Source organism: Pseudophryne corroboree, chromosome 5 (assembly GCF_028390025.1).
Source record: "Pseudophryne corroboree isolate aPseCor3 chromosome 5, aPseCor3.hap2, whole genome shotgun sequence".
In the NCBI taxonomy this organism is placed as follows: Eukaryota; Metazoa; Chordata; class Amphibia; order Anura; family Myobatrachidae; genus Pseudophryne; species Pseudophryne corroboree.
The window spans coordinates 697,461,324-697,487,773 of NC_086448.1; the positions used below are offsets into that span (position 1 = coordinate 697,461,324).

General features: G+C 47.0%; 1 protein-coding gene across 3 annotated transcripts in view; it reads left to right on the forward strand.

The window, feature by feature from the left end:
* Positions 1-26,450, forward strand: part of PREX2 (phosphatidylinositol-3,4,5-trisphosphate dependent Rac exchange factor 2) — an 867,640-nt gene that overhangs the window by 811,445 nt on the left and 29,745 nt on the right. For all 3 annotated transcript variants that reach the window (XM_063923872.1, XM_063923873.1, XM_063923874.1), the window contains one exon: positions 10,001-10,068. In XM_063923872.1, coding sequence (XP_063779942.1) covers positions 10,001-10,068 — 68 coding nt within the window. The remainder of the gene's footprint in view (positions 1-10,000; positions 10,069-26,450) is intronic.

Consider the following 26,450-nt stretch of genomic DNA (forward strand, 5'->3'; position numbering starts at 1 on the left):
TTCATCTAGTCCACCCTCACAGACCCTCCAACATGACCCGCCCCACTAGGTACAAAATGCTCTGCTCCTGGACTTCCCTCTTAATTCATGATTTCCATCACCTGTGTTGAACTAGTTAATTGATAAGAAAGCCGTTTCTTTACAGGTGATGGCAATCACAAATTAAGAGGGAAGTCCAGGAACAGAGCATTTTGTACCTAGTGGGGCGCGTCATGTTGGAGGGTCTGCCCTCACCCCACGCCCCCCCCCTTCCCTTCCCCAGACTCAAACCTGCTGCTAGTCATGGGCAAAGTGATTCACTGAACTGAGTTGAGACACATGACTCAGTTCAGTGAAGTGTCTCGAGTCAGTGTCTCGGCACATGAGTCATGACTCATTTGTATTGGAATGTATTGCAGAGACTGCACATGAATCAGTGAGTTGCCAGTGCTGGCAGATCAGTGCTGGACTCATGGAGGGAGTTATTCAGCTGCAGTGATTGTGCAGTGTATCTGGGGGAGGCAGCTGCTTATGCACTGATTGTTAATAATATATTAACATAGATTCACTGTTATGTTGATATATTATTAATAACCACTTATTGCATACTAGTTACAGAATATGCACATTACTTCTGGCTGAGGAGAGAAAGCTTAACAGCCATGAAACACATCATTCAGTCTGTAACTAAACCAAATAAAAACATTTTTTTTTATTTTGCATACTTTGCTAATTGGATGATTTTAGGTGGGCTTGGATTTATTATATTATCCACTATCTAGCCTCCAGGGAGTTTGCCACCCACAATCACATTGAGCAGGATCAGTGAGTTGAGAACACTGTACCACAGGGGCTCCACCTCCGGCAGGCTTATGCTGCATGAATCAGATCCATCCACTGAGTCTACACAGTGTACAACTGTCTCAACTCACTGGCAGACTCAGGATGAATCATGATTCATGACATGACTCAGGCACAGCACTCACTGACTGGTGAGTCATGACTGCTCCCTCCCCCCTCCCACTGGGTGTCACCTGGTATAGCCTCTGGCCAATCACAGCTAAAGACACAGCAGAACACACTGACTGAAGGACACACTGAGTTTCCTCCCTCTGGCTGAGAGAGGCTGCTGCTGCAGCTGTCTCAACTCATTAAACAGTGAGTGACTCGAATCATTCATACTTCCTGATGACTGGGGCATGAAGGGCCCACCGGGGGAATGCAGTGATAGGGGCCCATGCTTAAGGGTGTGGCCAGCCTACAAAGGGGGTGTGGACAGCCTCCACAGAGGCTTGAAATACACAATAGTCTAGTGCAGTGTAATGCAACATATCTACCATGTATACATACCCTCCAACATTTTACACAGAAAAATCGGTACAAATCCGAAAAAGGGGCGTGGCCGCGTGTAAAGGGGGCGTGGCCACGCCCCTTTTCCTATACTTTCAATGGAAGTTTGGAGAGGCAAAAATCGGTACAGACCATGAAAAAAAGGTACTGTACCTATTAAAAAGGTACAGTTGGAGGGTATGTGTATAATACAAGTGCACAGTCTGGAACCTGATCCCTAGAGGAAGGAGTGGGCACTCAGACAGTGGGGCCTACCGGTGGTTTCCCTGGTACCCCTGTGGGCCAGTCCGACCCTGCTGTGTTGAGACAGTGAGTCAGTAGCCATCTCTACCTGCTGCCAGCTATCGTGCTGTGAGTGGAAGACAGTAAATGCTGATCCCCATTCCCCCTTGCCGCCACCGCCATCCCCACCGGCACGGACCTGCTCTCAGTGGAGGATGGAGGCACTCACTGCTGCCTCAGCTGAGTTGACCAGCTCCGTCAAGTGCAGCTGTACACATGTCTGAAAATGGAGCGCTGCAGTCCACTCTCGGCTCCATGCGGCAGTGGCGTGACTGGTGTCCGTCCTGCCCCAGCCGAATTTGTGCATATGTAATGAGTGGCGTGACGTCAAGATGCACCGCCACTGATTACATATGCATGATCGAAGCAACAGCGGCACTACATGGGAGAGGAGCAGGGGGAAGAACGGGCGTGGCAGCATCACTGACTGTCACTGTCAATGACGGTGAGGTCAGTGAATTGCGATACGCATCCAGAGCGCGCTCTGTGTGCGGCACCTTACTCAGCCGCGTACTTTGAGTATGTGTAGGGCCCGTCCTGGGTCCTATACATTCATATAGTTGGTTTAATATCACTGACTACCATCACTTATTTTAAGTGTTTGATCGGTGTACATTTTTTAAACAGCTTATAAATATTTTTACATGAAGCTGGTGAGAGCACTGAATGCTTGGACCCATACGCGCAAGCATGGGGGGTTCTGAGTACCTATAATCCCCCCCCCCCCCCAGCAACCTATGCATCGGTGTATCTATTTTTTTTTGTAACAGAGCACAGGAGCACAGACAGCGTTATCCTAACATGACAGTGTGGAAGGCTGGCCACTGACTGCCTGTAGGGGGAGCTGCAGTGGCAATGCTCCGCTCAGGCAGTTCTCGCATGGGGCGGCTTTGAGGAAGCCAGACGCAAAGGGGAAAAGATGAATGAACTAGTGTGTCAGTGACTGCTTGTCTCCGGCGCTCTCACTGACACTGGAGTAGACAAGTATGTGCCATATAAATTGTGGAGACTCAGTCATTGGGGGGGGTTAGTCTATAATACATTATGCTGTCCGGGTGAGGCACATAATGCCCCTATTACAACAGCAATTGTTTGTGTGAGATTATGTGGATGGATGTGTGTGTGTGTGTGTGTGTGTGTGTGTGTGTGTGTGTGTGTGTGTGTGTGTGTGTGTGTATGTATTTGTGTGAAGGGGGGGGGGTGGCTGTGTTTTCTGTTAAAGTAGGTGGTGGTGGGGGAGTTTGGATGTGTCTGTCTGTCTTCTGTGTGTAAGCTGTGTCTGTAAGTACAGTATATAAGTATGTTGTATGTATGTCTGTGTACAGTATATGTACAGATGTCCTGTATGTACAGTATATATGTATATATGTAATTATATAATTATATAATTTTTTTTAAATGCAGACTTTACTTTCTCAACATTTCGTGGTCTCCCATGCTCCACCATCAGGATAAATATACCAACCAAAATACTTTTGTATAACTAACGTGATTACGGATTACAGTTGACCACAAAGTATTGAGAAAGTAAAGTCTGCGCTTAAAAATAAAAAATCCTGAAGTGCTGTGCAGGGATTTATATATATATATATATATATATATATATACACACAGGTTGAGTATCCCATATCCAAATATTCCGAAATACGGAATATTCCAAAATACAGACTTTTTTGAGTGAGATAGTGAAACCTTTGTTTTTTGATGGCTCAATGTACACAAACTTTGTTTAATACACAAAGTTATTAAAAAATAAGAATTTACTTACCGATAATTCTATTTCTCATAGTCCGTAGTGGATGCTGGGGACTCCGTAAGGACCATGGGGAATAGCGGCTCCGCAGGAGACTGGGCACATCTAAAGAAGGCTTTAGGACTAACTGGTGTGCACTGGCTCCTCCCCCTATGACCCTCCTCCAAGCCTCAGTTAGGATACTGTGCCCGGACGAGCATACACAATAAGGAAGGATTTTGAATCCCGGGTAAGACTCATACCACCAGCCACACCAATCACACCGTATAACCTGTGATCTGAACCCAGTTAACAGCATGATAACAGAGGAGCCTCTGAAAGATGGCTCACAACAATAATAACCCGATTTTTGTAACAATAACTATGTACAAGTATTGCAGACAATCCGCACTTGGGATGGGCGCCCAGCATCCACTACGGACTATGAGAAATAGAATTATCGGTAAGTAAATTCTTATTTTCTCTAACGTCCTAAGTGGATGCTGGGGACTCCGTAAGGACCATGGGGATTATACCAAAGCTCCCAAACGGGCGGGAGAGTGCGGATGACTCTGCAGCACCAAATGAGAGAACTCCAGGTCCTCCTCAGCCAGGATATCAATTTTGTAGAATTTTACAAACGTATTTGCTCCTGACCAAGTAGCTGCTCGGCAAAGTTGTAAAGCCGAGACCCCTCGGGCAGCCGCCCAAGATGAGCCCACCTTCCTTGTGGAGTGGGCATTTACAGATTTTTGGCTGTGGCAGGCCTGCCACAGAATGTGCAAGCTGAATTGTACTACAAATCCAACGAGCAATAGTCTGCTTAGAAGCAGGAGCACCCAGCTTGTTGGGTGCACACAGGATAAACAGCGAGTCAGATTTCCTGACTCCAGCCGTCCTGGAACATATATTTTCAGGGCACTGACAACGTCTAGCAACTTGGAGGCCTCCAAGTCCCTAGTAGCCGCAGGCACCACCAATAGGTTGGTTCAGGTGAGACGCTGAAACCACCTTGGGGAGAAACTGAGGACGAGTCCTCAATTCCGCCCTGTCCGAATGGAAAATCAGATAAGGGCTTTATCAGGATAAAGCCGCCAATTCTGACACGCGCCTGGCCCAGGCCAGGGCCAACAGCATGACCACTTTCCATGTGAGATATTTTAACTCCACAGATTTAAGTGGTTCAAACCAATGTGACTTTTGGAACCCAAAACTACATTGAGATCCCAAAGTGCCACTGGAGGCACAAAAGGAGGCTGTATATGCAGTACCCCTTTTACAAACGTCTGAACTTCAGGGACTGAAGCTAGTTCTTTTTGGAAGAAAATTGACAGGGCCGAAAATTTGAACCTTAATGGACCCCAATTTCAGGCCCATAGACACTCCTGTTTGCAGGAAATGTAGGAATCGACCCAGTTGAATTTCCTCCGTCGGGCCTTACTGGCCTCGCACCACGCAACATATTTTCGCCAATTGCGGTGATAATGTTTTTGCGGTTACATCCTTCCTGGCTTTGATCAGGATAGGGATGACTTCATCCGGAATGCCTTTTTTCCTTCAGGATCCGGCGTTCAACCGCCATGCCGTCAAACGCAGCCGCGGTAAGTCTTGGAACAGACAGGGTCCTTGCTGGAGCAGGTCCCTTCTTAGAGGTAGAGGCCACGGATCCTCCGTGAGCATCTCTTGAAGTTCCGGTTACCAATTCCTTCTTGGCCAATCCGGAGCCACGAATATAGTGCTTTCTCCTCTCCATCTTATCAATCTCAGTACCTTGGGTATGAGAGGCAGAGGAGGGAACACATACACTGACTGGTACACCCACGGTGTTACCAGAGCATCTACAACTATTGCCTGAGGGTCTCTTGACCTGGCGCAATACCTGTCGAGTTTTTTAATCATGTGGACGACTTCTGGGTGAAGTCCCCACTCTCCCGGGTGGAGGTCGTGCTGAGGAAGTCTGCTTCCCAGTTGTCCACTCCCGGAATGAATACTGTTGACAGTGCTATCACATGATTTTCCGCCCAGCGAAGAATCCCTGCAGCTTCTGCCATTGCCCTCCTGCTTCTTGTGCCACCCTGTCTGTTTACGTGGGTGACTGCCATGATGTTGTCCGACTGGATCAACACCGGCTGACCTTGAAGCAGAGGTCTTGCTAAGCTTAGAGCATTGTAAATGGCCCTTAGCTTCAGGATATTTATGTGAAGTGATGTATCCAGGCTTGACCCTAAGCCCTGGATATTCCTTCCCTGTGTGACTGCTCCCCAGCCTCGCAGGCTGGCATCCGTGGTCACCAGGACCCAGTCCTGAATGCCGAATCTGCGGCCCTCTAGAAGATGAGCACTCTGCAACCACCACATGATGGATACCCTTGTCCTTGGTGACAGGGTTATCCGCTGATGCATCTGAAAATGCGACCCGGACCATTTGTCCAGTAGGTTCCACTGGAAAGTTCTTGCGTGGAATCTAACGAATGGGATTGCTTCGTAGGAAGCCACCATTTTTACCCAGAACCCTTGTGCATTGATGCACTGAGACTTGGTTCGGTTTTAGGAGGTTCCTGACTAGCTCGGATAACTCCCTGGCTTTCTCTTCCGGGAGAAACACCTTTTTTCTGGACTGTGTCCAGGAACATCCCTAGGAAACAGAAGACAAGTCGTCGGAACCAGCTGCGATTTTGGAATATTGAGAATCCAATCGTGCTGCCGCAACACTACCTGAGATAGTGCTACACCGACTTTCAACTGTTCCCTGGATCTTACCCTTATCAGGGAATCGTCCAAGTAAGGGATAACTAAAATTCCCTTCCTTCGAAGGGATATAATTTCGGCCATTACGTTGGTAAAGACCCGGGGTGCCGTGGACCATCCCTACGGCAGCGTCTGAACTGATAGTGACAGTTCTGTACCATAACCTGAGGTACCCTTGGTGAGAAGGGTAAATTTTGACATGAAGGTAAGCATCCTTGATGTCCCGAGACATCATGTAGTCCCCTTCTTCCAGGTTCGCAATCACTGCTCTGAGTGACTCAATCTTGAATTTGAACCTCTGTATGTAAGTGTTCAAAGATTTTAGATTTTAGATTTAGAATCGGTCTCACCGGGCCGTCTGGCTTCGGTACCACAATAGTGTGGAATAATACCCCGTTCCCTGTTGCAGGAGGGGTTCCTTGATTATCACCTGCTGGGAATACAGCTTGTGAATGGCTTCCAAAACTGCCTCCCTGTCAGAGGGAGACGTCGGTAAAGCCGACTTTTGGAAACGGCGAGGGGGAGACGTCTCGAATTTCAATATGTACCCTTGAGATATTACCTGAAGGATCCAGGGGTCTACTTGCGAGTGAGCCCACTGCGCACTGAAATTCATTGAGAACGGGCCCCCACCGTGCCTGAGCTTGTAAGGCCCTAGCGTCATACTGAGGGCTTTTGCAGAGGCGGGAAAGGGTTTCTGTTCCTGGGAACTGGGTAATCTCTTCAGCCTTTTTCCTCTCCCTCTGTCACGAGCAGAAAAGAGGAACCTTTTGTCCGCTTGCCAACAAAGGACAGCGCCTGATAATACGGCGTCTTATTTTGAGAGGCGACCTGGGGTACAAACGTGGATTTCCCAGTTGTTGCCGTGGCCACCAGGTCTAAAAGACCGACCCCAAATGTCCCCTTTCAAAGGCAATACTTCCAAATGCCGTTTGGAATCCGCATCACCTGACCATTTTACTGGTAGAATTGGACAACGCACTTATACTTGATGCCAGTCGGCAAATATTCCGCTGTGCATCATGCATATATAGAAATGCATCTTTTAAATGCTCTATAGGCAATAATATACTATCCTTATCTAGGATATCAATATTTCCAGTCATGGAATCCGACCATGCCAACCCAGCACTGCACCTCCAGGCTGAGGCGATTGCTGGTCGCAGTATAACACCAGTATGTGTGTGAATACATTTTTGGATACCCTCCTGCTTTCTATCAGCAGGATCCTTAAGGGCGGCCATCTCATGAGAGGGTAGAGCCCTTGTTCTTACAAGCGTGTGAGCGCCTTATCCCCCCTAGGGGGTGTTTCCCAACGCACCCTAACCTCTGGCGGGAAAGGGTATACAGCCAATACTTTTTAAGAAATTATCAATTGTTATCGGGGGGAAACCCACGCATCATCACACACCTCATTTTATTTCTCAGATTCAGGAAAAATACAGGTAGTTTTTCCCTCACCGAACATAATACCCCTTTTTGGTGGTACTCGTATTATCAGAAATGTATAAAACATTTTCCATTGTCTCAATCATGTAACGTGTGGCCCTACTGGAAATCACGGTTGTCTCTTCACCGTCGACACAGGAGTCAGTATCCGTGTCGGCGTCTGTATCTGCCATCTGAGGTAACGGGCGCTTTAGAGCCCCTGACGGCCTATGAGACGTCTGGACAGGCACAAGCTGAGTAGCCGGCTGTCTCATGTCAACCACTGTTTTTTGTTTTTTTTTATACAGAGCTGACACTGTCACGTAATTTTCAACAGTACATCCACTCAGGTGTCGACCCCCTAGGTGGTGACATCACTGTTACAGACACTCTGCTCCGTCTCCACATCGTTTTTCTCCTCATACATGTCGACACAAACGTACCGACACACAGCACACACACAGGGAATGCTCTGATAGAGGACAGGACCCCACTAGCCCTTTGGGGAGACAGAGGGAGAGTATGCCAGCACACACCAGAGCGCTATATATATATACAGGGATAACCTTATATAAGTGTTTTTCCCCTTATAGCTGCTGTATGTTTTAATACTGCGCCTAATTAGTGCCCCCCTCTCTTTTTTTAACCCTTTCTGTAGTGTAGTGACTGCAGGGAAGAGCCAGGGAGCTTCCCTCCAACTGAGCTGTGAGGGAAAATGGCGCCAGTGTGCTGATGAGATAGGCTCCGCCCCCTTTTCGGCGGCCTTATCTCCCGTTTTTCTGTATATTCTGGCAGGGGTTAAATGCATCCATATAGCCCAGGAGCTATATGTGATGTATTTTTTGCCATGTAAGGTATTTTTATCATGTTTTATTGCGTCTCAGGGCGCCCCCCCCAGCGCCCTGCACCCTCAGTGACCGGAGTATGAAGTGTGCTGAGAGCAATGGCGCACAGCTGCAGTGCTGTGCGCTACCTTATTGAAGACAGGAACGTCTTCTGCCGCCGATTTTTCCGGACCTCTTCGCTCTTCTGGCTCTGTAAGGGGGCCGGCGGCGCGGCTCCGGGACCCATCCAGGCTGGGCCTGTGATCGTCCCTCTGGAGCTAATGTCCAGTAGCCAAGAAGCCCAATCCACTCTGCACTCAGGTGAGTTCGCTTCTTCTCCCCTTAGTCCCTCGATGCAGTGAGCCTGTTGCCAGCAGGTCTCACTGAAAATAACAAACTTTCACTAAGAAGCTCAGGAGAGCCCCTAGTGTGCACCCTTCTCGTCGGGCACAGAAATCTAACTGAGGCTTGGAGGAGGGTCATAGGGGGAGGAGCCAGTGCACACCAGTTAGTCCTAAAGCTTTCTTTAGATGTGCCCAGTCTCCTGCGGAGCCGCTATTCCCCATGGTCCTTACGGAGTCCCCAGCATCCACTTAGGACGTTAGAGAAATATTGTATTAAATGACCTTCAGGCTGTGTGTATAAGGTGTATATGAAACATAAATGAATTGTGTGAATGTAGACACACTTTGTTTAATGCACAAAGGTAAAAAAAATATTGGCTAAAATGACCTTCAGGCTGTGTGTATAAGGTGTATATGTAACATAAATGAATTCTGTGCTTAGATTTAAGTCCCATTGCCATGATATCTCATTATGGTATGCAATTATTCCAAAATACGGAAAAATCCGATATCCAAAATACCTCTGGTCCCAAGCATTTTGGATAAGGGATACTCAACCTGTATAAACATAAACACACACAATGACATACGTGTTCGGAAACTCCCCCATGAAAATCCTGCATTTGCCACTGAGACTCCCACTAAAACACTAACTTCTATATTATGTCAACCATAACAAGTACTAAATAATACAGATAATATAACATTTAAATAAATACTGTAGTAAACATTTTGCTGTGCTTTCAGAGTCGTTACTTTAGATTACATGCAAATTAACTCATTATGCTCTAAATATTTATGTTTTAATTAAACTTCATGACAGTTTGTAACAAACACTTATAAAAAGCATTAATGTTCCTGTCACTAATGACAACTATGGAGCAGGACTGATAGGTACCTTGATAGAGTGATACATCATGGTGAATCCTCTTCTTATAATTACCAACATGGCTATATCATCACCCTTGCACTGTATCTTATTAGGCATCATTTACCAGCATGTCCTTGCAAATGCTCTCATGATAAAGTATCTGTCAGGCAAGAGCAAATCCTTCAGTAGGTGTTGAACTGCAACTCTCAGCATCATCTGTCTGGCAGATGGAAGTCACCGGTTGCACAGTATAAGCCTGTTAGAAAGTGTCAAGCCTATAATCTATTGCTTTTTTATCCTACTAAATATTAGCAAAATTGAGCAGACCAGTTATTAAAAATGACATTAATCATTGCCTGTATCTGAAAAATGTCTTACAATTTTGTTCTTTAGATTAGTAATGTGAAGTCATTTATTGATTTTTTTTCCTTTTCTTTTTACAGGGGGCAAGGGTTCAGAACACTGCCAAGAATTTGGGCGTTAGGGACAGAACTCCAGCTACTGCTCCAAGGTAATATTATAAGTACAGCTTTAGATGGGATGTGGATCATTAGACCTACAAGCAAAAGGTCTACAGTCAATAGGTGGACCCCACAAGGTCGACAGGGTCATTGGGTCAACTTGAAAAAGGTAGACAGTAGAAAAGGTCGACAGGTTCAAAATGTCGACACATGAAAAGGTTGACCTGACTAAAGGTTGACACAACATTTTTAAGTTATTTTGTGTCACTGTCACAGCACATGGAACCACAATTAGTATACCGCGTCCAATCGCATGGCTCGCTTCACTTGCCATGCTGTGGGCAAGGTGCCTCGCTCTAATCTACTATTCCCAATTGTAGTCCATGTGGATAGTAAAGTAAGAATAAGTTGAACAAAAATGCTGAAACCCCCCCAACAAGTTGTATCAACCATATGTGTTGACCATTTGAACCTGTCGACCTTTTATACCTGTTGAACATAAGCACTGTCGACCTTTTACATGTCGACCTTTTGACCATGTCGACCTAATGACCTATAGTCCGGATACCCGGTACTGTATTTGCAGATTTTGTGTTTATAGTTATGTTTCTCTACCTATGTAATATCAATTTATATATCAATCTATTGTAGGAACATAGAATTTAATGAGATAACTTACTGTATGTCCATCTAATTTATACCTTTTTGTGGTTGGCTGATGTTTTGTAATGTTTTTTATTATATGTGCAGTATGCTAGCCGGCTATTCTGTGTAAAAGAGTTCATCTTTATCACCCTGGATACATCTAAGAAATAGGGAAGTCCACACACTCTCTTTCATTGAGTCTACTTGATAATAAGATGATCTGCAATTTACATTTACCTGGAATCACAACGGGAGCAGTGGCGTATTTTACCTAAAATCTGCCACCCAGCTCAGTGTCAATGAATCTGCATGCAGTCCGTGACTGCACTGGCTTCACTGTGACTGGCTGTGACTTCCTTTTGGAAGTCCTACTTGTCAGTCACAGACACACAAGGCAGTCCCATTGGTTGGTGTTTCTTCCCACCAGGACTGCCAGACCGGGCTGCGGTTAGCAGGAAGTCACTCCCTGCCTGCCTCATCAGCCCTAGACGGCTTCTATGGACTGCAACCGATGCAGTCCATAGAAGCCAGGGGGTTACGCATGCCTATCCCGACACATGCCATATCCATTGCGCATGTGCTGGTACCTAGCTGACGGGATGAATGTCTTCTCTCCTCCTCTCCCTACTCCCCTCTCCGGCCAGGCATAGTGACAGCCCCCCTACCACCACTGCGATTTCACTCACAGTGTACTTGCCGCTGCCTTAGACACAGAGACACCCACTGCCAGCTTTCACATCCACCACTGATGTAAATAAACGGGAACGTCGGCCCAGCGGCATAACAGGTACAGGGGCTGTGGGGCAGTGATGGTGTCGCCCCCAAGGCTCTTTGGGAGATGGCACAACTCATACAACTGTCCCTACGGAAAACTTGCCAACTTTCTGGCTGCCCGTCCAGGAGGGGGCGGACAGGTTGACACAGCTGGGGATGGGAGGGAGCAAGGCGGGGGAGGCATAGGTGGGTGGTGTGTGTGTGTGTGTGGGGGGGGGGGGTCCAGGGATGCTGACCACACCCCAATAGTGATAATAATGGGAGACTTCCTGCAAGGGCACGCCCCCTTTTCAGCATGTCACTGGTGCCGCCACAGCCTGCACTTTACCTTTTATACCATCTTCTACTGACTTGATGTACAGTAGGCATACAAAGCCCTGCTTGTACTCAAACCTTTAGTTACAGAATGATTGACACTTTATGTGGGTGCATTATGGTTACTCGCTATGGGGAGGACCACACTTATTAAAGCACCTACTTTGCTAGCCTGCAAATGGATGATGATGTTCAGGTGAGGATCCTTCAAATATTATATAGCAATACATAGTACATAGATTATTTATCAATCCCAAATTGCTTATCCTGTCCCAACATAAGCATCTTAATATAAAATACACATGGGGCCTGAGCCAGGAGCATGGTTGATGTCAGACACAGATGAGCAATGTTTTCTTGCACGCAAGCGGTCAGAGCCAGCACACTGTCACAGTTACAGACACATAGGGGTATATGCAATTAGCGGCGAATCGCGGCAAATTATTGTCCGTTTTTCAATTCGACACAATTCGACAGTCTAATTTCGGCAAGTGGGTGCCGAAATTGACCATATGCAATAAATAACGGATTCGACAGTCCCGCTGCCGAAAAACGGCCGATTTGACGGTTTTGTTCCGATTTTTTTAAAACAGGTAAAAACGGGGAAAAACACGGAAAAAAATGCCGGGACACCATGTGACTCCTGTCACCGAGGTCCCTTCAGCCAATCAGGAAGCGCTACTTCGTTGCACTCACCTGATTGGCTGTATACGCGTGACCTCAGACAGCGCATCGCAAAGCCTCTCCATTACTTTCAATGGTGGGAACTTTGCGGGTAGCGGTGGGGTTACCCGCGGTCAGCCGCTGACCGCGGGTGACCTCACCGCTGACGCAAAGTTCCCACCATTGAGTATAATGGAGAGGCTTTGCGAGGCGCTGTCTGACAGCTCAGACGTGCAGCCAATCAGCAGAGTGCCAGGACGTTACGCTCGCTGATTGGCAGAAGGGACCTCGGTGACAGGAGTCACGTGGGGTCCCGGCATTCGGGGAAAGGGGTCTCATGTGTAAACATGGGACCCCTTTCAGTCCGCTGGTTCGGCTGTTCGTTTTCTTTTTTTGCCAAGTACGAGGGTTTATATCTGGACACTGGATTGAGGTGAGTATAATTTGATTCACAGGTACCCCGGATCGTCGGATCAGGAGACGTGGCAGTCGACAGGTCAACATAGGTAAGTATGTGTGTGTCGGCAGGTGTGAAATAAAGTTTTACTCTCAAGGTGTGTGTCTCCTGTTTTTATTTGGGTATTTTTTTTCCAGTAGTACTACAGGTACCAGCGGGTCCGTTTTTCTCCCGCATGCTGGTACTTGTGGTTCTCCAAGTACCAGCTTGCGGGGGAGGCTTGCTGGGACTTGTAGTACTACAGGAAAAAACAATATTCTTTACATTTTCTCAAGGCTATCAGCCTCCCATCCGCAGCCCTTGGATGGGGGGGACAGCCTCGGGCTTCACCCCTGGCCCTTGGGTGGCTGGGGGGGGACCCCTTGATTGAAGGGGTCCCCACTCCCCCAGGGTACCCCGGCCAGGGGTGACTAGTTGGATATTTAATGCCACGGCCGCAGGGCGCTGTATAAAAGTGACCCCCGGCTGTGGCATTATCTGCCCAGCTAGTGGAGCCCGATGCTGGTGTAAAAATTACGGGGGACCCCTACTCCTTTTGTCCCCCGTATTTTTTGCACCAGCACCAGGCGCAGAGCCCGGTGCTGGTTTTAAAAATACGGGGGATCCCCTGTTCATTTTTCCCCCGGATTTTTAGAACCAGGACCGGCTCGAAGAGCCCGAGGCTGGTTATGCTTTGGAGGGGGGACCCCACGCCATTTTTTACCGGGATTTTACCATTCCATCTAAAAAAATATATATATATATTTTAAAAAATATATAAATAATACTTGAGCCTCCCAAAAAGACAAACCAAGTACCTAATCCCTTCTAATATAAATAGATATGCTATTGCCAATAAAAAAAACACCCAAAAAAACATTTTAAATTTTTTTTATTCGATTCACCCACCAAAGTGTGGCGGATTGAAAATGACGAATTTACTGTCTAAAAGCACTGTTGTCGAATTTCCAAACTTCAATTGAATAGACTTTTGTCGAATTGCCGCATTTGTACCATTGCAGAAATGTCGAATTTGACAAATGTCGAATTTCAAAAAGTCGAATTTGGAAAGTCCGTTTTTTTGACGGAAAGTACTGAATTGCATTGTCGATTTTTTTTTTTTTGGCGAAAAAGTCCCGTTTTTCGACAATTTCGGGAATTCGACCGCAATTGCATATACCCCATGGTCTCAGAAATGTCTTGAAAATGTTTTAGGCATACATGGGGCCTAATTCAGACCTGATCGTAGATGTGCTAAATCTAGCACATCTACAATCAGGCACACTGACATGCGGGGGGACGCCCAGCACAGGGCTAGTGTGCCCCGCATGTCAGGCCCGACGCCCCCGCACAAGTATAAAAGCATCGCACAGCAGCGATGCTTTTGTACTGGAAGAGTAGCTCCCTGCCAGCGCAGCTCCTGCGCGCTGGCAGGCGCTACTCCTCGCTGTAAGGGTCGCAACAGCTGCGTGTGACATCACACAGCCGCCGCAGCCCACCCCTCCAACGGTCCGGGCACGCCTGCGTTGCCCGTACCACACCCCTGCTGGCCCGCCCCCTCCTGCTTCTGCTTCAATCAGGCAGAGGCGATCGCAGTGCTAAGACAGCCGTCAGCTGTCTGGAATGTGCCAGCGCACTGCGGCACAGACGCAGTTGACACCTGATCGCTGCTGTGTGAAAACGCACAGCAGCAATCAGGTCTGAATTAGCCCCATGGTTGGTGATAGTGAGGTCCCTATGTAAATGCATGGAGATGGTCCATCGTATGGGTGTGATATGGATTTGTTGCAGGCATTTGCTCAAGTGGTTGTGTACCATAATCGTTCCCCTAGGAGGCCATACTCTATGGGCAATCTGCACCTAGTATAGCATTGGTGTTTCGATGGTGCGACCGATGGTAGTGTCTTAAGATGCACCATGTGGTTTGAGCATCCAAAGATGCTAAAAGTGGGCATCTCAATCATTGCACATGCAGACACTCAGCTGTACACCAGGGAAGGGCTTGTAGCCGTAGTTGCATAAAGCTGCAGAAGCAATACCTGCAAAATACGCGCACACATGGGTGCTGCAGCATCCAACTCAGAATCTGGGCCATAATATTTTGCAACAGATATTCTAATTACTGTGGACTGATCTGTCTCCAAGTATAAAATGTAGGTCTTTCTTTCCTTCTATTTTTTCTATACACTCGTAAGTCAGATATGGCACCGGGATGCAGTTAATTTGCCGGATGACGGGATCCCGGCAGTCAGGATACCTACGCCAGAATCCTGATAGCTGGCAGTGCCAACAGCCAGATTCCTGGTGCTCTGGGTCTATTCCCACACGTGGGTGTCCACAACACCCACATAGCAGGAATAGAACCTGTGGTGAGCATAGCAAGCCACCGAGCCCGCAATGTGGTGAGCACAGCGAGCCCGCAAGGGGACACTTTGCGCTGCCCCGCTGCCAGCATACTGGCGGCCGCGATGCCATTGTCGGTATACTCACGGCTGGAATCCCGGCCACTGGGAAATCATACTGAACCCATGGTACCTATCCTCCTGCAGTAGCTCACTGTCTCTCCCCTCTGTGTCACCCCTGTCTGTCTGCCCTTCCCATCTAGATTGTAGGCCCTCATGTGCAGGGCTCTCTTCTTTCCCTCAGTTATACCATCATACCCCTCCTCACTGCCAACAACAGCACCAAACTAACAACCAGCCAGCACTAAGTTTATGAGTATTATGACTGCATATGCAGAATGGGCATATATCTTGTATACCCTGCTATGAAATGTTCTGTACTGTAAGTCTTTTGCATTTGTTTGCACTGTTTCTGCTTATGTAGTTTATGTGGTGCTGCAAAACCCCTTGTGGCACCATATAAATAAAGGATGATGATAATAATAAGTATAGTACAGAGATGTGAGGCAGAACCCAGAACCTTTCCTGTCATCTAACGTATATGCCAGAGTTTTGACTACATAAAGTATTTTAAAAATACAAAGAATATGTTAGAAATATCTTCTTTGTATTATTCTAATCATTTTCAACTAGAGTAACTCTAGAATATAAAGTCTATGACAGGTGAGGCAGTGCCCCCCACATATCTTTTCCGCACATCTCTGATCAACAGTCACCAAATTTCTAGCAGTATATACTGCTGCACCTGTGTATAATGCCCACATGAACCCTTGGGCTCATATATTGTATGTAAATCTGGCTCTGGTACTAGCCAGTGCCTCCTCAGCCATTGACCTCACTGCACGTCCCTGTTAAGTATACAAACATTAATGAATTTAGAAATGGTGATGTTTATATTGAAATGAATAAAGGTTTACCTAAAGAACAGGAGACAGAGGGGTATATTTGTCAAGTGACCCCCATATAGGCCCATAAATAATGCTGAAATATTTCTATGTTTCTCAGTGGCTAGCAGTGGCGACTCTAGAGGTGGGGCTTCAGCACAGTCCAAAATTAAAATAGGGGAGCCACACCAACTGCTACCCCAAACACTGCCAAATATCACCCGAGGGGACTCACTGGCAGTTGGTGTGGCTCTCCTATTTGAATTTTGGACTGAGCTGCAGCCCCACCTCTGGATCCGCCACTGGTGGCTTGATAGATAGATAGATAGATAGATAGATAGATAGATAGACAGACAGATAGATATTTGAGTCCTGATGGAACAGGATAGTATAGTGGAATGTTGATGTAAGTGCAGGTGTAGGTGTCGGTGGACGTACCTGGATTCTTCACCGGAATCACTTCCTGAACCGGATCTCACTGCTGGAACTCTAGGCAGAGGTAACGAGGAACCCCAACCCTAGAGGACCCAACCCAATAGTCACCACACGTTAGGACGGCTACATAAAGATTTATTATTCGGAATCAACTGGTTACTGCTATGGAGTGAAATGAGCTATATGCAAATAGCACATGAAATATTGCAAACAATAGAACAATGTCACAGTGCACTAGTATAATCACCTTCTAACACTATACAAGTTCTAGTTATCAGTAATACTACAACATGTACTCAGTGGCGGGATAATCTTCTAATTTAAAGCAAGCATTCAGTTTGGAGCTAACCTAGTTAGCAAAAGAATCCCTTTAGTCGCTTTAAGGTGTGTACACTTTACAAAACGCAGTCTCAAAAGTAGCAGCTAAAGCCGGTAATTGAATGTTACTAGAAGAGTTAATAGCACAGTTCTGTTATACGAAATAGAAGACTTAAGCACAGTTCCATAGGGCTGAATACATACAGAATCCTCTCACATTTCAGTAAGGATAGGGAAGCATGCGTAAGCTGATGAATTTAATAGGTCTATTATCATGCAGGCATTGCAATGTTAACTGGCAAGAAAATAATGCAGCACGAGGGATAGAAAGAGATGACAGGTTGTGAGGGAGTGTAGCAGTTTGTACCAGGCACCCTTTCCTGAGTTAGGGCACTTATTACTGAAAAGGTTTACATTGGACAGTTCAGGCCATGTGGAAAGTCAACAGCAAATAGCATGCAGGGAGCAGGGTTTAGATAAAATACAAGCAAGGCAACAGTTCCAAACGAGAAGCAAGCAAGATTTGTAAGCATAAGTCTTGTGGTGTCCCTTAGTGTACAATAAATCCTTGCCCGACTCACACACTGGGACGGTACAGGATCTCTCTCTCTGCTTGCTGGCGCCAACCTATCCTGAGGTAACGTGTGATTGAATTGAACTGGCCCGAACACTGATGCAGGGTTATATTAAATACCTGTGAGGGCACTCTCAAATCCCAGTGCACTATATAGATTAGCTCAGTCTCTCTCTCCCTTCTCTTGTACCTTGCCCTACTGTGTGAAGTGTCACCTTGCGAGTACTGGCCGAGATGTCACTGCGGCTGGCGGCTCTCACAGCAGTTTCCTCAGCAGCAGCTCCGCTCTCCACAGCATGTCTCCTCAGCGCAGCATCACTCTCCACGTTGTTACCTCAGAGCACCAGTCCTCACAGCGTCTCTCTCCCTGTCACCTCAGGAGACTCCTCAGCAATCACCTCAGGAGTTAACCCCGCCTCCTACTCTGCCCGCTCTGCACCACCCAATCAGCAGCTTCGATTCCTCCTGCTCTGCAGGTCTGCACCTGGGTCCTAGCGCTCCACAGGTTGCTGTCCTTTGGTTTCTGGTATTGCCTAGCAACTTAATCAAGGGGAAGCTGTTAACCCTTTCAGCTGCACTGTGCCGGCTAGTGAGAAGTGAGGGTACCTTTTAGGGAAAGTTTAGGTGTCTCACCCAGGCTGTCTCCAGTATATGGGTGATGGTACCTATATAGTCACATATATCCCCATAAAACCAAGTTAATAGGATATCCATGTCAGAGTGTCACATATTACCCCCACTAAAAACATGCAAGAGTTCTGAGAAACCGTTCGTCAAATACACACTCAAGTCTTGAATGTGGTAGAGCAATATTGAGCATAAACAATATAGTCAAGGAAAGTACATACTTATTACATTATATACATGTATATAGAACAGCGGTTGATAAAACATTTCACAATATTTCAATCACGTTAACTTAGAGGTAGCGTACCTCTTGTACTGCGTTCTGGCCTTTTAGGAATTGGGGTAAGTGCCCCTTCGGCCTGTTCTGGTACAATACAAGGCATGTCATCACATTCAGTGGGTACCACAACCCTGGGTCTTGGGGTCACTGGTTTTATGTAGCTCGGAGTTGTGCTACCCATAAATAGTAAGAGCTCTATGGGGTTGTGGAATGGAATGCCCCCTGGGGTTCCCTGCCCCCGCTGCCAGAGGTGAGTCTTTCTCTACTGCCGGGACTTCAACGGTGCAAAACTTCACTTGGTCACGAGGAACGGTACTCAAATGTCCATCGGGTCTCTGGATTTGGTAAGTATATAGTCCATCAGCTGGAACTTGGACAATAGCATAGGGAACTCCAGTACGACACTGTATTTCTGAAGTTGGCAAGACGTGCCATCCATCGCTGCTCCAGTGCTCCAAGATGGGCTGAGGACAAGTGCGCCAGTGGATTATTGTCTGTGACAATCACAAAGGGTGTGACTGTTAATCTTTAAACTTTTCGGTGACGTCCCAGATGAGGGTAAGGAGCTCCAGTTTAACGGTGCTGCAGTTTTTGCTGTTTCTTTCAGTCTTCCTTAGATCTCTGCTGGAATATGCTATGACCCTCTCACGTCCGTCTTGTATTTGGGAGAGGACAGCTCCCAGTCCTCGGTGGCTGGCATCCATATAGACCTGTAAAGGTTTCTCATAGTCTGGATATGCAATAAGTGGGGCCTCCGTTAGTGCTGACTTCAACCGTTCAAAAGCATTCTGCCCATACAACCAGGGCAGTACTCTGACTCTCCCGACCCGAATTGCCTCGTAGTAACTCATGAAGTGGTGCTGCCACATTGGCGAAATGTTGGATAAAGCGTTGATAATATCCCACAAAGCCAAGAAAGCTCAGATGTCTTTCACTGTCTTCGGTACAGGCCAGTTCCGCACCACCCGTATCTTTTCAGGATCAGGCTTCACCCCGTCAGAGCTAACTATGTGGCCCAGATATTGCACACTTGGTTTCAGAAGATGGCACTTGGATGGCTTTAACTTTAGACAACATTTGGTCAATTGGATGAAAACATCCTCCAGATGTTTCAAATGCTCGTCGTAGGACTTCGAGAATATAATGACATCATTAAGATACAACAGGACCATCTCGAAGTTCCTGTGCCCCAAACAATGTAACATAACTTGTTGAAAGGTGGCAGGAGCGTTGCAGAGCCCAAATGGCATGCGGTCAAACTTGAACAGACCCATGGGAGTCGTGAATGCAGTCTTTTCCCTGTCTTCTGGGGCCATTGGAATCTGCCAGTATCCGCTCGTCAGGTCATGAGTTGAGAAGTACTGAGCTGTCGTTAGCGCTGTTAACGATTCTTCTATCCGGGGCATGGATAAGCATCTTTGTGCGTCACCGCATTCAGTTTCCAATAGTCGGCGCAGAATCGGAGGCTGCCATCTTTCTTTCATACAATCACTGACGGTGCTGCCCATGGACTATGGCTTTCACGTATCACACCAGCTTCTTTCATCTCGTGTATCATGTTTCTCACTGATTGGTACATGGCCAGTGGTAGAGGCCTGTGTCTCTCCTTAACTGGTGGGTTAGTTCCAGTAGGGATGTGATGCTGGACTCCCTCAGCCTTTCCAAAGTCTGATGGGTGCTGACTAAAGGCTTCGGCATTCCTGCGCACAACCCGAAGTATGACCTCACGCTGACTTTCCGAAGTATCTGGGCCGCCGATCTGTACTTCACTCCACCATGGAGCCTCACCAGTGGTCATACTGGTCTGTCCAGTCACCGATCCCTCTGGAATCACGCTACATGCTCAGAGTTTGGATGCAGGATAACATGTTGGCGATCAGTGATTCTCACCTTTCCGACTTCTCCCCTTGTATTGGTGAATCTCTTTTTCCCTTCCAGAAACCTGTCTGCTGTAGAGTCTTCCGCTTCATCAGGGCCGCAAACCGCATTTCCAGTTTAAGAGCCCCTACCAATGCATCCGGACAGTTCTTCAACACTTTCATCCCTAAGATGACCGGAGGTAAATATTCATTGTACGTAATGGTGACCAGACACCCTTGTCGCTCCATGTTAGCCTTGCTGATAATAAGGTCAGCCTCCCAATAGCCGTGGAAGTTAATTTGCTGTCCATTATTGGCCACTAGGTGTAACCAGGTATTCGGTGGGCTCACTATCTCGGATTCGTCCCAGTGTCTCTGAAACGCTGCAAGTTGTATCGTCGTAACCTGTAAGCCTGTGTCCAGAAGAGCAGATACCTCCACTCCGTTAACTTGAATCTTTAAGTGAGGGCGCTCTCGGACATATCGAGGCCACCACCCTGGCTTTGATGGACCTACTGATGCATCTACTCCCGAGGGTCGGTCCCTCACCTCGGGTCGGGTCGTTTAAAGACTCATTGGGACACTGCCTCTCGATGTGCCCATTCTGCTTGCATCGCCTGCATATAGATCTTTATTGGGCATCAAATTGATCTGTGGGGCGTCGCCCTGATTCACGTGGCACATCCCACCGCTGTCGTCCTTTTCCGCCTTGATCCCAGCGTCATCCCTTGTGTTTAGCTTCAGCCTGTTCCAGACGTATTTCTTTTAGCTCTTCCATCAACTCGTGGACGACACTGGTGAGCGCCCCCACTTGGTCTTGACCAACTTGTAACTGTTGCACAGCAGTTCCTCTTGAGACCAAGGGTTCAGCCATCGGACTTAATTGTGAATCTCCGTGCACTCCATTCTCGAGTGGCCCTGACACAGTCCCATACTCGACATCTGTATTTTGATTAAGGCCTAAAATGTCCATCATAGCCTCCTTAAATTCTGAAAAAGTGCAGACAGGGTTTTGACGCCTCTACGTTCACAACTGGGCTCTTGTTGCTTCTCCTCTGGCTCCTTCTATGAGTAAATTTATCATAGTCTCATCTGCTTCCTTGGCCTCTCTTGGATCTCTGGCCTGTATCGCCCGCATGGCTTCTTGTAGCCCCAGTGCGAACTCTCGTAGGGACTCATGTGGTTGTTGCTAACGGGCATACAGACAACCCTTTATCTCTGTAATTGTCTTAAGTTGAAGATACTGGCCAACATATTCAAGATGCCATCAGCTGTCTTTCGCTCTTCATCAGACCAGGATCTTACTTCCCATAATGCTGCACCTTTTAGTTGCCCTATAGCGATATCCACTTTTTGTTCCTCGTTAAGGGGGTACAGCCTGAACATTGATCTTAATTTTTCTTTAAATTCTTTAAAAGAACTCACGGCAGCTGTCTTGGTATCTCCCGAGTATATGAGAAGCCATGGGGCCCCCAAATAATAAGGCATCATGATTGGTCCAGCCTGTGATGTTGCAGCTGGTGGTGACTGGCCGGATGAAGCAGGTAGCCTCCTTCTGCCTGTGGTCGATGCGGGCGTCTGAGGTTCCTCTGGTTCTGACATCCTGAATCCCGTTCGTGGACACCAAATTGTAACAGGATAGTATAGTGGAGTGTTGATGTAAGTGCAGGTGTAGGTGTCGGTGGACGTGCCTGTATTCTTCACCAGAATCACTTCCTGAACCGGATCTCACTGCTGGAACTCTAGGCAGAGGTGACGAGGAGCCCCAACCCTAGAGGACCCAACCCAATAGTCACCACACGTTAGGACGGTGACATAAAGATTTATTATTCGGAATCAAATGGTTACCGCTATGGGGTAAATGAGCTATATGCAAATACACTTCTCAAATAAGGAAAACTATGCAGAGACAAAGCACATGAAATATTGCGAACAATAGAACAATGTCACAGTACACTAGTATAATCACCTTCTAACACTATACATGTACTAGTTATCAGTAATACTACAACATGTACTCAGTGGCGGGATAATCTCCACTGTTACTTTAATCTGCTTCTAATTAAAAGCAAGCATTCAGTTTGGAGCTAACCTAGTTAGCAAAAGAATCCCTTTAGTCGCTTTAAGGTGTGTACACTTTACAAATCGCTGTCTCAAAAGTAGCTTCTAGAAGAGTTAATAGCACAGTTCTGTTATACGAAATAGCAGACTTAAGCACAGTTCCATAGGGCTGAATACATACAGAATCCTCTCACATTTCAGTAAGGATAGGGAAGCATGCGTAAGCTGATGAATTTAATAGAGGTCTATTATCATGAAGGCATTGCAACATTAACTGGCAAGAAAATAATGCAGCACGAGGGATAGAAAGAGATGACAGGTTGTGAGGGAGTGTAGCAGTTTGTACCAGGCACCCTTTCCTGAGTTAGGGCACTTATTACTGAAAAGGTTTACATTGGACAGTTCAGGCCATGTGGAAAGTCAACAGCAAATAGCATGCAGGGAGCAGGGTTCAGGTAAAATACAAGCAAGGCAACAGTTCCAAACGAGAAGCAAGCAAGATTTATAAGCATAAGTCTTGTGATGTCCCTTAGTGTACAATAAATCCTTGTCCAACTCACACACTGGGACGGTACAGGATCTCTCTCTCTCTGTTTGCTGGCGCCAACCTATCCTGAGGTAATGTGTGATTGAATTGAACTGGCCCGAACACTGATGCAGGGTTATATTATTTACCTGTGAGGGCACTCTCAAATTCCACTGCACTATATAGATTAGCTCAGTCTCTCTCCCCTCTCTTGTACCTTGCCCTACTGTGTGAAGTGTCACCTTGCGAGTACTGGCTGACGGCTCTCAAAGCAGTCTCCTCAGCGGCAGCTCCGCTCTCCACATCGTGTCTCCTCAGCATCACCTCAGCACAGCATCACTCTCCGCGTTGTTACATCAGAGCACCACTCCTCACAGCGTCTCTCTCTCTGTCACCTCAGGAGACTCCTCAGCAATCACCTCAGGAGGTAACCCCGCCTCCTACTCTTCCTGCTCTGCCCCAACCCAATCAGCGGCTTTGATTTCTCCTGCTCTGCAGGTCTGCACCTGCGTTCTAGTGCTCCACAAGTTGCTGTCCTTTGGTTGCTGGTGTTGCCTAGCAACCTTATCAAGGAGAAGCTGTTAACCAGAGCCGTAACTACGTGTGTGCCAGGTGTACCTGGCACACAGTGCAGTCGCTCTGAGGGTACAACTGCCCACATTCCAAGTCAGCTGCTTGTAATGAGTCAAATTGACCCATTGCAAGCCACCTGTATGTGCCGGAGGAGGAGAGGAGCAGCTCCGGAGGCAGCGTAGAAGGAGGGGGAGGAGGTAGCTGCAGCAGCACTATGTTATTGGTAGCGGCACCATTGCAGCTTTCCCTCTCCTTCCACATAGGCTGGCCGCCACCGCTGTGAATGCTGGGATGCGCTTCCCTCATCCCAGCATTCACAGCGGTTGTGGCCAGCCAATGCGGAAGGAGAAGGACAGCTGCATGCTGCGCCGCTACCAATTACAGAGTCCCCCTCCCTCCTCCTCCTCCTCCTCTGCCTCCTGAGCTGCCAGCACCGAGGAGCCTGACTGCCTGAGCCAGCGGAGAGATTGTAAGTATCATCTATTCTATCTATCTATCTATCTATCTATCTATCTATCTATCTATCTACCTAATGTGTAAAAGGGGGACTGGCTGCCATAATGTGTAAAAAGGGGGAAGCTGTCTGCCGTAATGTGTAAAAAAGGGGACGCTGTCTGCCGTAATGTGTAAAAAGGGGACGCTGTCTGCCGTAATATGTAAAAAGGGGTACTGGCTGCCGTAATGTATAAAAAGGGGGACGCTGTCTGCCATAAAGTGTAAAAAGGGGGACTCTGTATGCCGTAATGTGTAAAAAGGGGGACTGGCTGCCGTAATGTGTAAAAAGGGGACGCTGTCTGCCATAATGTGTAAAAAGGGGACGCTGTCTACCTAATGTGTAAAAAGGGGATGCTGTCTGCCGTAATGTGTAAAAAGGGGGATTGGCTGCTGTAATGTGTAAAAGGGGCTCTACCTGGTGTAGTGGCGCTACTGTGCAGCGTAATTTGAATAATGGAGACTACTGTGCACCATCATATTAATTGGTATTAGTTTATGACCACACCCCTTCCCCATGAAGCCACGCCCCTACGCCGCGCACTGCCTCTGTTTCATATAAAGAGGGGGCCGCCAATGCCATTTCTTGGATACAGCGCTAAAATGTCTAGTTACGGCACTGCTGTTAACCCTTTCAGCTACACTGTGTCGGCTAGTGAGTAGTGAGGGTCCTTTTAGGGAAGGGTTTAGGTGTCTCACCCATGTTGTCTCCAGTATATGGGTACCTATATAGCCACATATATCCCCATAAATCCAAGTTAATAGGATATCCATATCAGAGTGTCACACACTGACATAAAACATATTTTCACTTTAAAGCAGCCTCTTACATGTGTTCATTGTAAATCAGTGGAATGTCCAAGAAAAATGAGTTTTAAATTGTTTTTCTTTCTGCCCTAGTTTATCTAATTTCTTTTCCAGTACACAACAAAGCTTTGTACTCTGTTTTATTATTATTGTGAAAAGACAACATGCGCAAAACATTTTTATGAAGCTGAGAGGACATATATTCTTTTTTCGTAATAGTAAAAAAACTCTTCCATAATAGATGACATGCTTCTGTGGTGCAGCTCGCCCGTGTCAGATATCACATTAGAGAAAGCACGGGTACAGAATATTAGATGATTATTTACAAAAACCATAAAGAAACAATGCAATAAAACAGCAGGACATTCAGCAGGACCCTGGCTGTAATGAACAAAAGGTCTCACCAGCTCAGAGAATGATGCTGATCCTACTGTAAGATCATTACCAAAGGGCTTTCTAGAGACCAAGGCCCTCATTCCGAGTTGTTCGCTCGCAAGGCGATTTTAGCAGAGTTACACACGCTAAGCCGCCGCCTACTGGGAGTGAATCTTAGCTTCTTAAAATTGTGAACGATGTATTCGCAATATTGCGATTACAAACTACTTAGCAGTTTCAGAGTAGCTTCAGACTTACTCGGCATCTGCGATCAGTTCACTGCTTGTCGTTCCTGGTTTGACGTCATAAACACACCCAGCGTTCGCACAGACACTCCTCCGTTTCTCCAGCCACTCCCGCGTTTTTTTCTGAAACGGTAGCGTTTTTATCCACACGCCCATAAAACGCAGTGTTTCCGCCCAGTAACACCCATTTCCTGTCAATCACACTACGATCGCCGGAGCGAAGAAAAAGCCGTGAGTAAAAAAACTATCTTCATAGCAAAATTACTTGGCGCAGTCGCAGTGCGAACATTGCGCATGCGTACTAAGCAGAAAAACGCTGCGATGCGAAGAAAATTACCGAGCGAACGACTCGGAATGAGGGCCCATGTGTCTTTTCCAACTCAGATCCATCTCCATCACATGGATCACTTTTCAAGTTTTCAAATTTCAGAAATTCGTCTTTGAACTCCAGGAATACTTAGTAAGTATCTACCTATGGACCATGATGCAGACATTGGGGGGAATTCAGATCTGATCGCTGCTGTGCGTTTTCGCACAGCGGGCGATCAGGTCCAAACTGCGCGTGCATATGCACCGCAATGCGCATGCGTGTCGGACAGCAACAACGGGTATCGCTGGTCAGCGACGGGATGGTGCGACAAATCTGTTCGCACGGGCGTTTCGCATGGTGATTGACAGGAGGAGGCCGTTTGTGGGTGGCAACTGAACATTTACAGGGAGTGTCCGGAAAAACGCAGACGTTCCCAAGCGTTTTCAGGAGGGTGTGTGACGTCAGCTCCGGCCCCGATCAGCCTGTTCTCATCACACTGGAGGAGTAAGTCCTGGGTTGCGCACAGACTGCACACACTGGATTTTCGCAGCTCGGCATACACATGTGATCGCACACTTGCACAGCAAATTTACACTGCCCCTGGAGGCTGCAACTATCTGATCGCAGGACAGCAAAATTAGCAGCCCAGCGATCATATCTAAATTAGGCCCATTGATCATACAGTCAGACGTTTAGCTTTGGAAAAAGATTTTCAAGGTCTTTTATTACTTGTAACATCTGCATTAAAATATAAAATGTTAATTCATGCAGTATATTGTATAGACATATACATACAGTAATTTGTACTGTCGGGCAGTAGCACAGACTCGC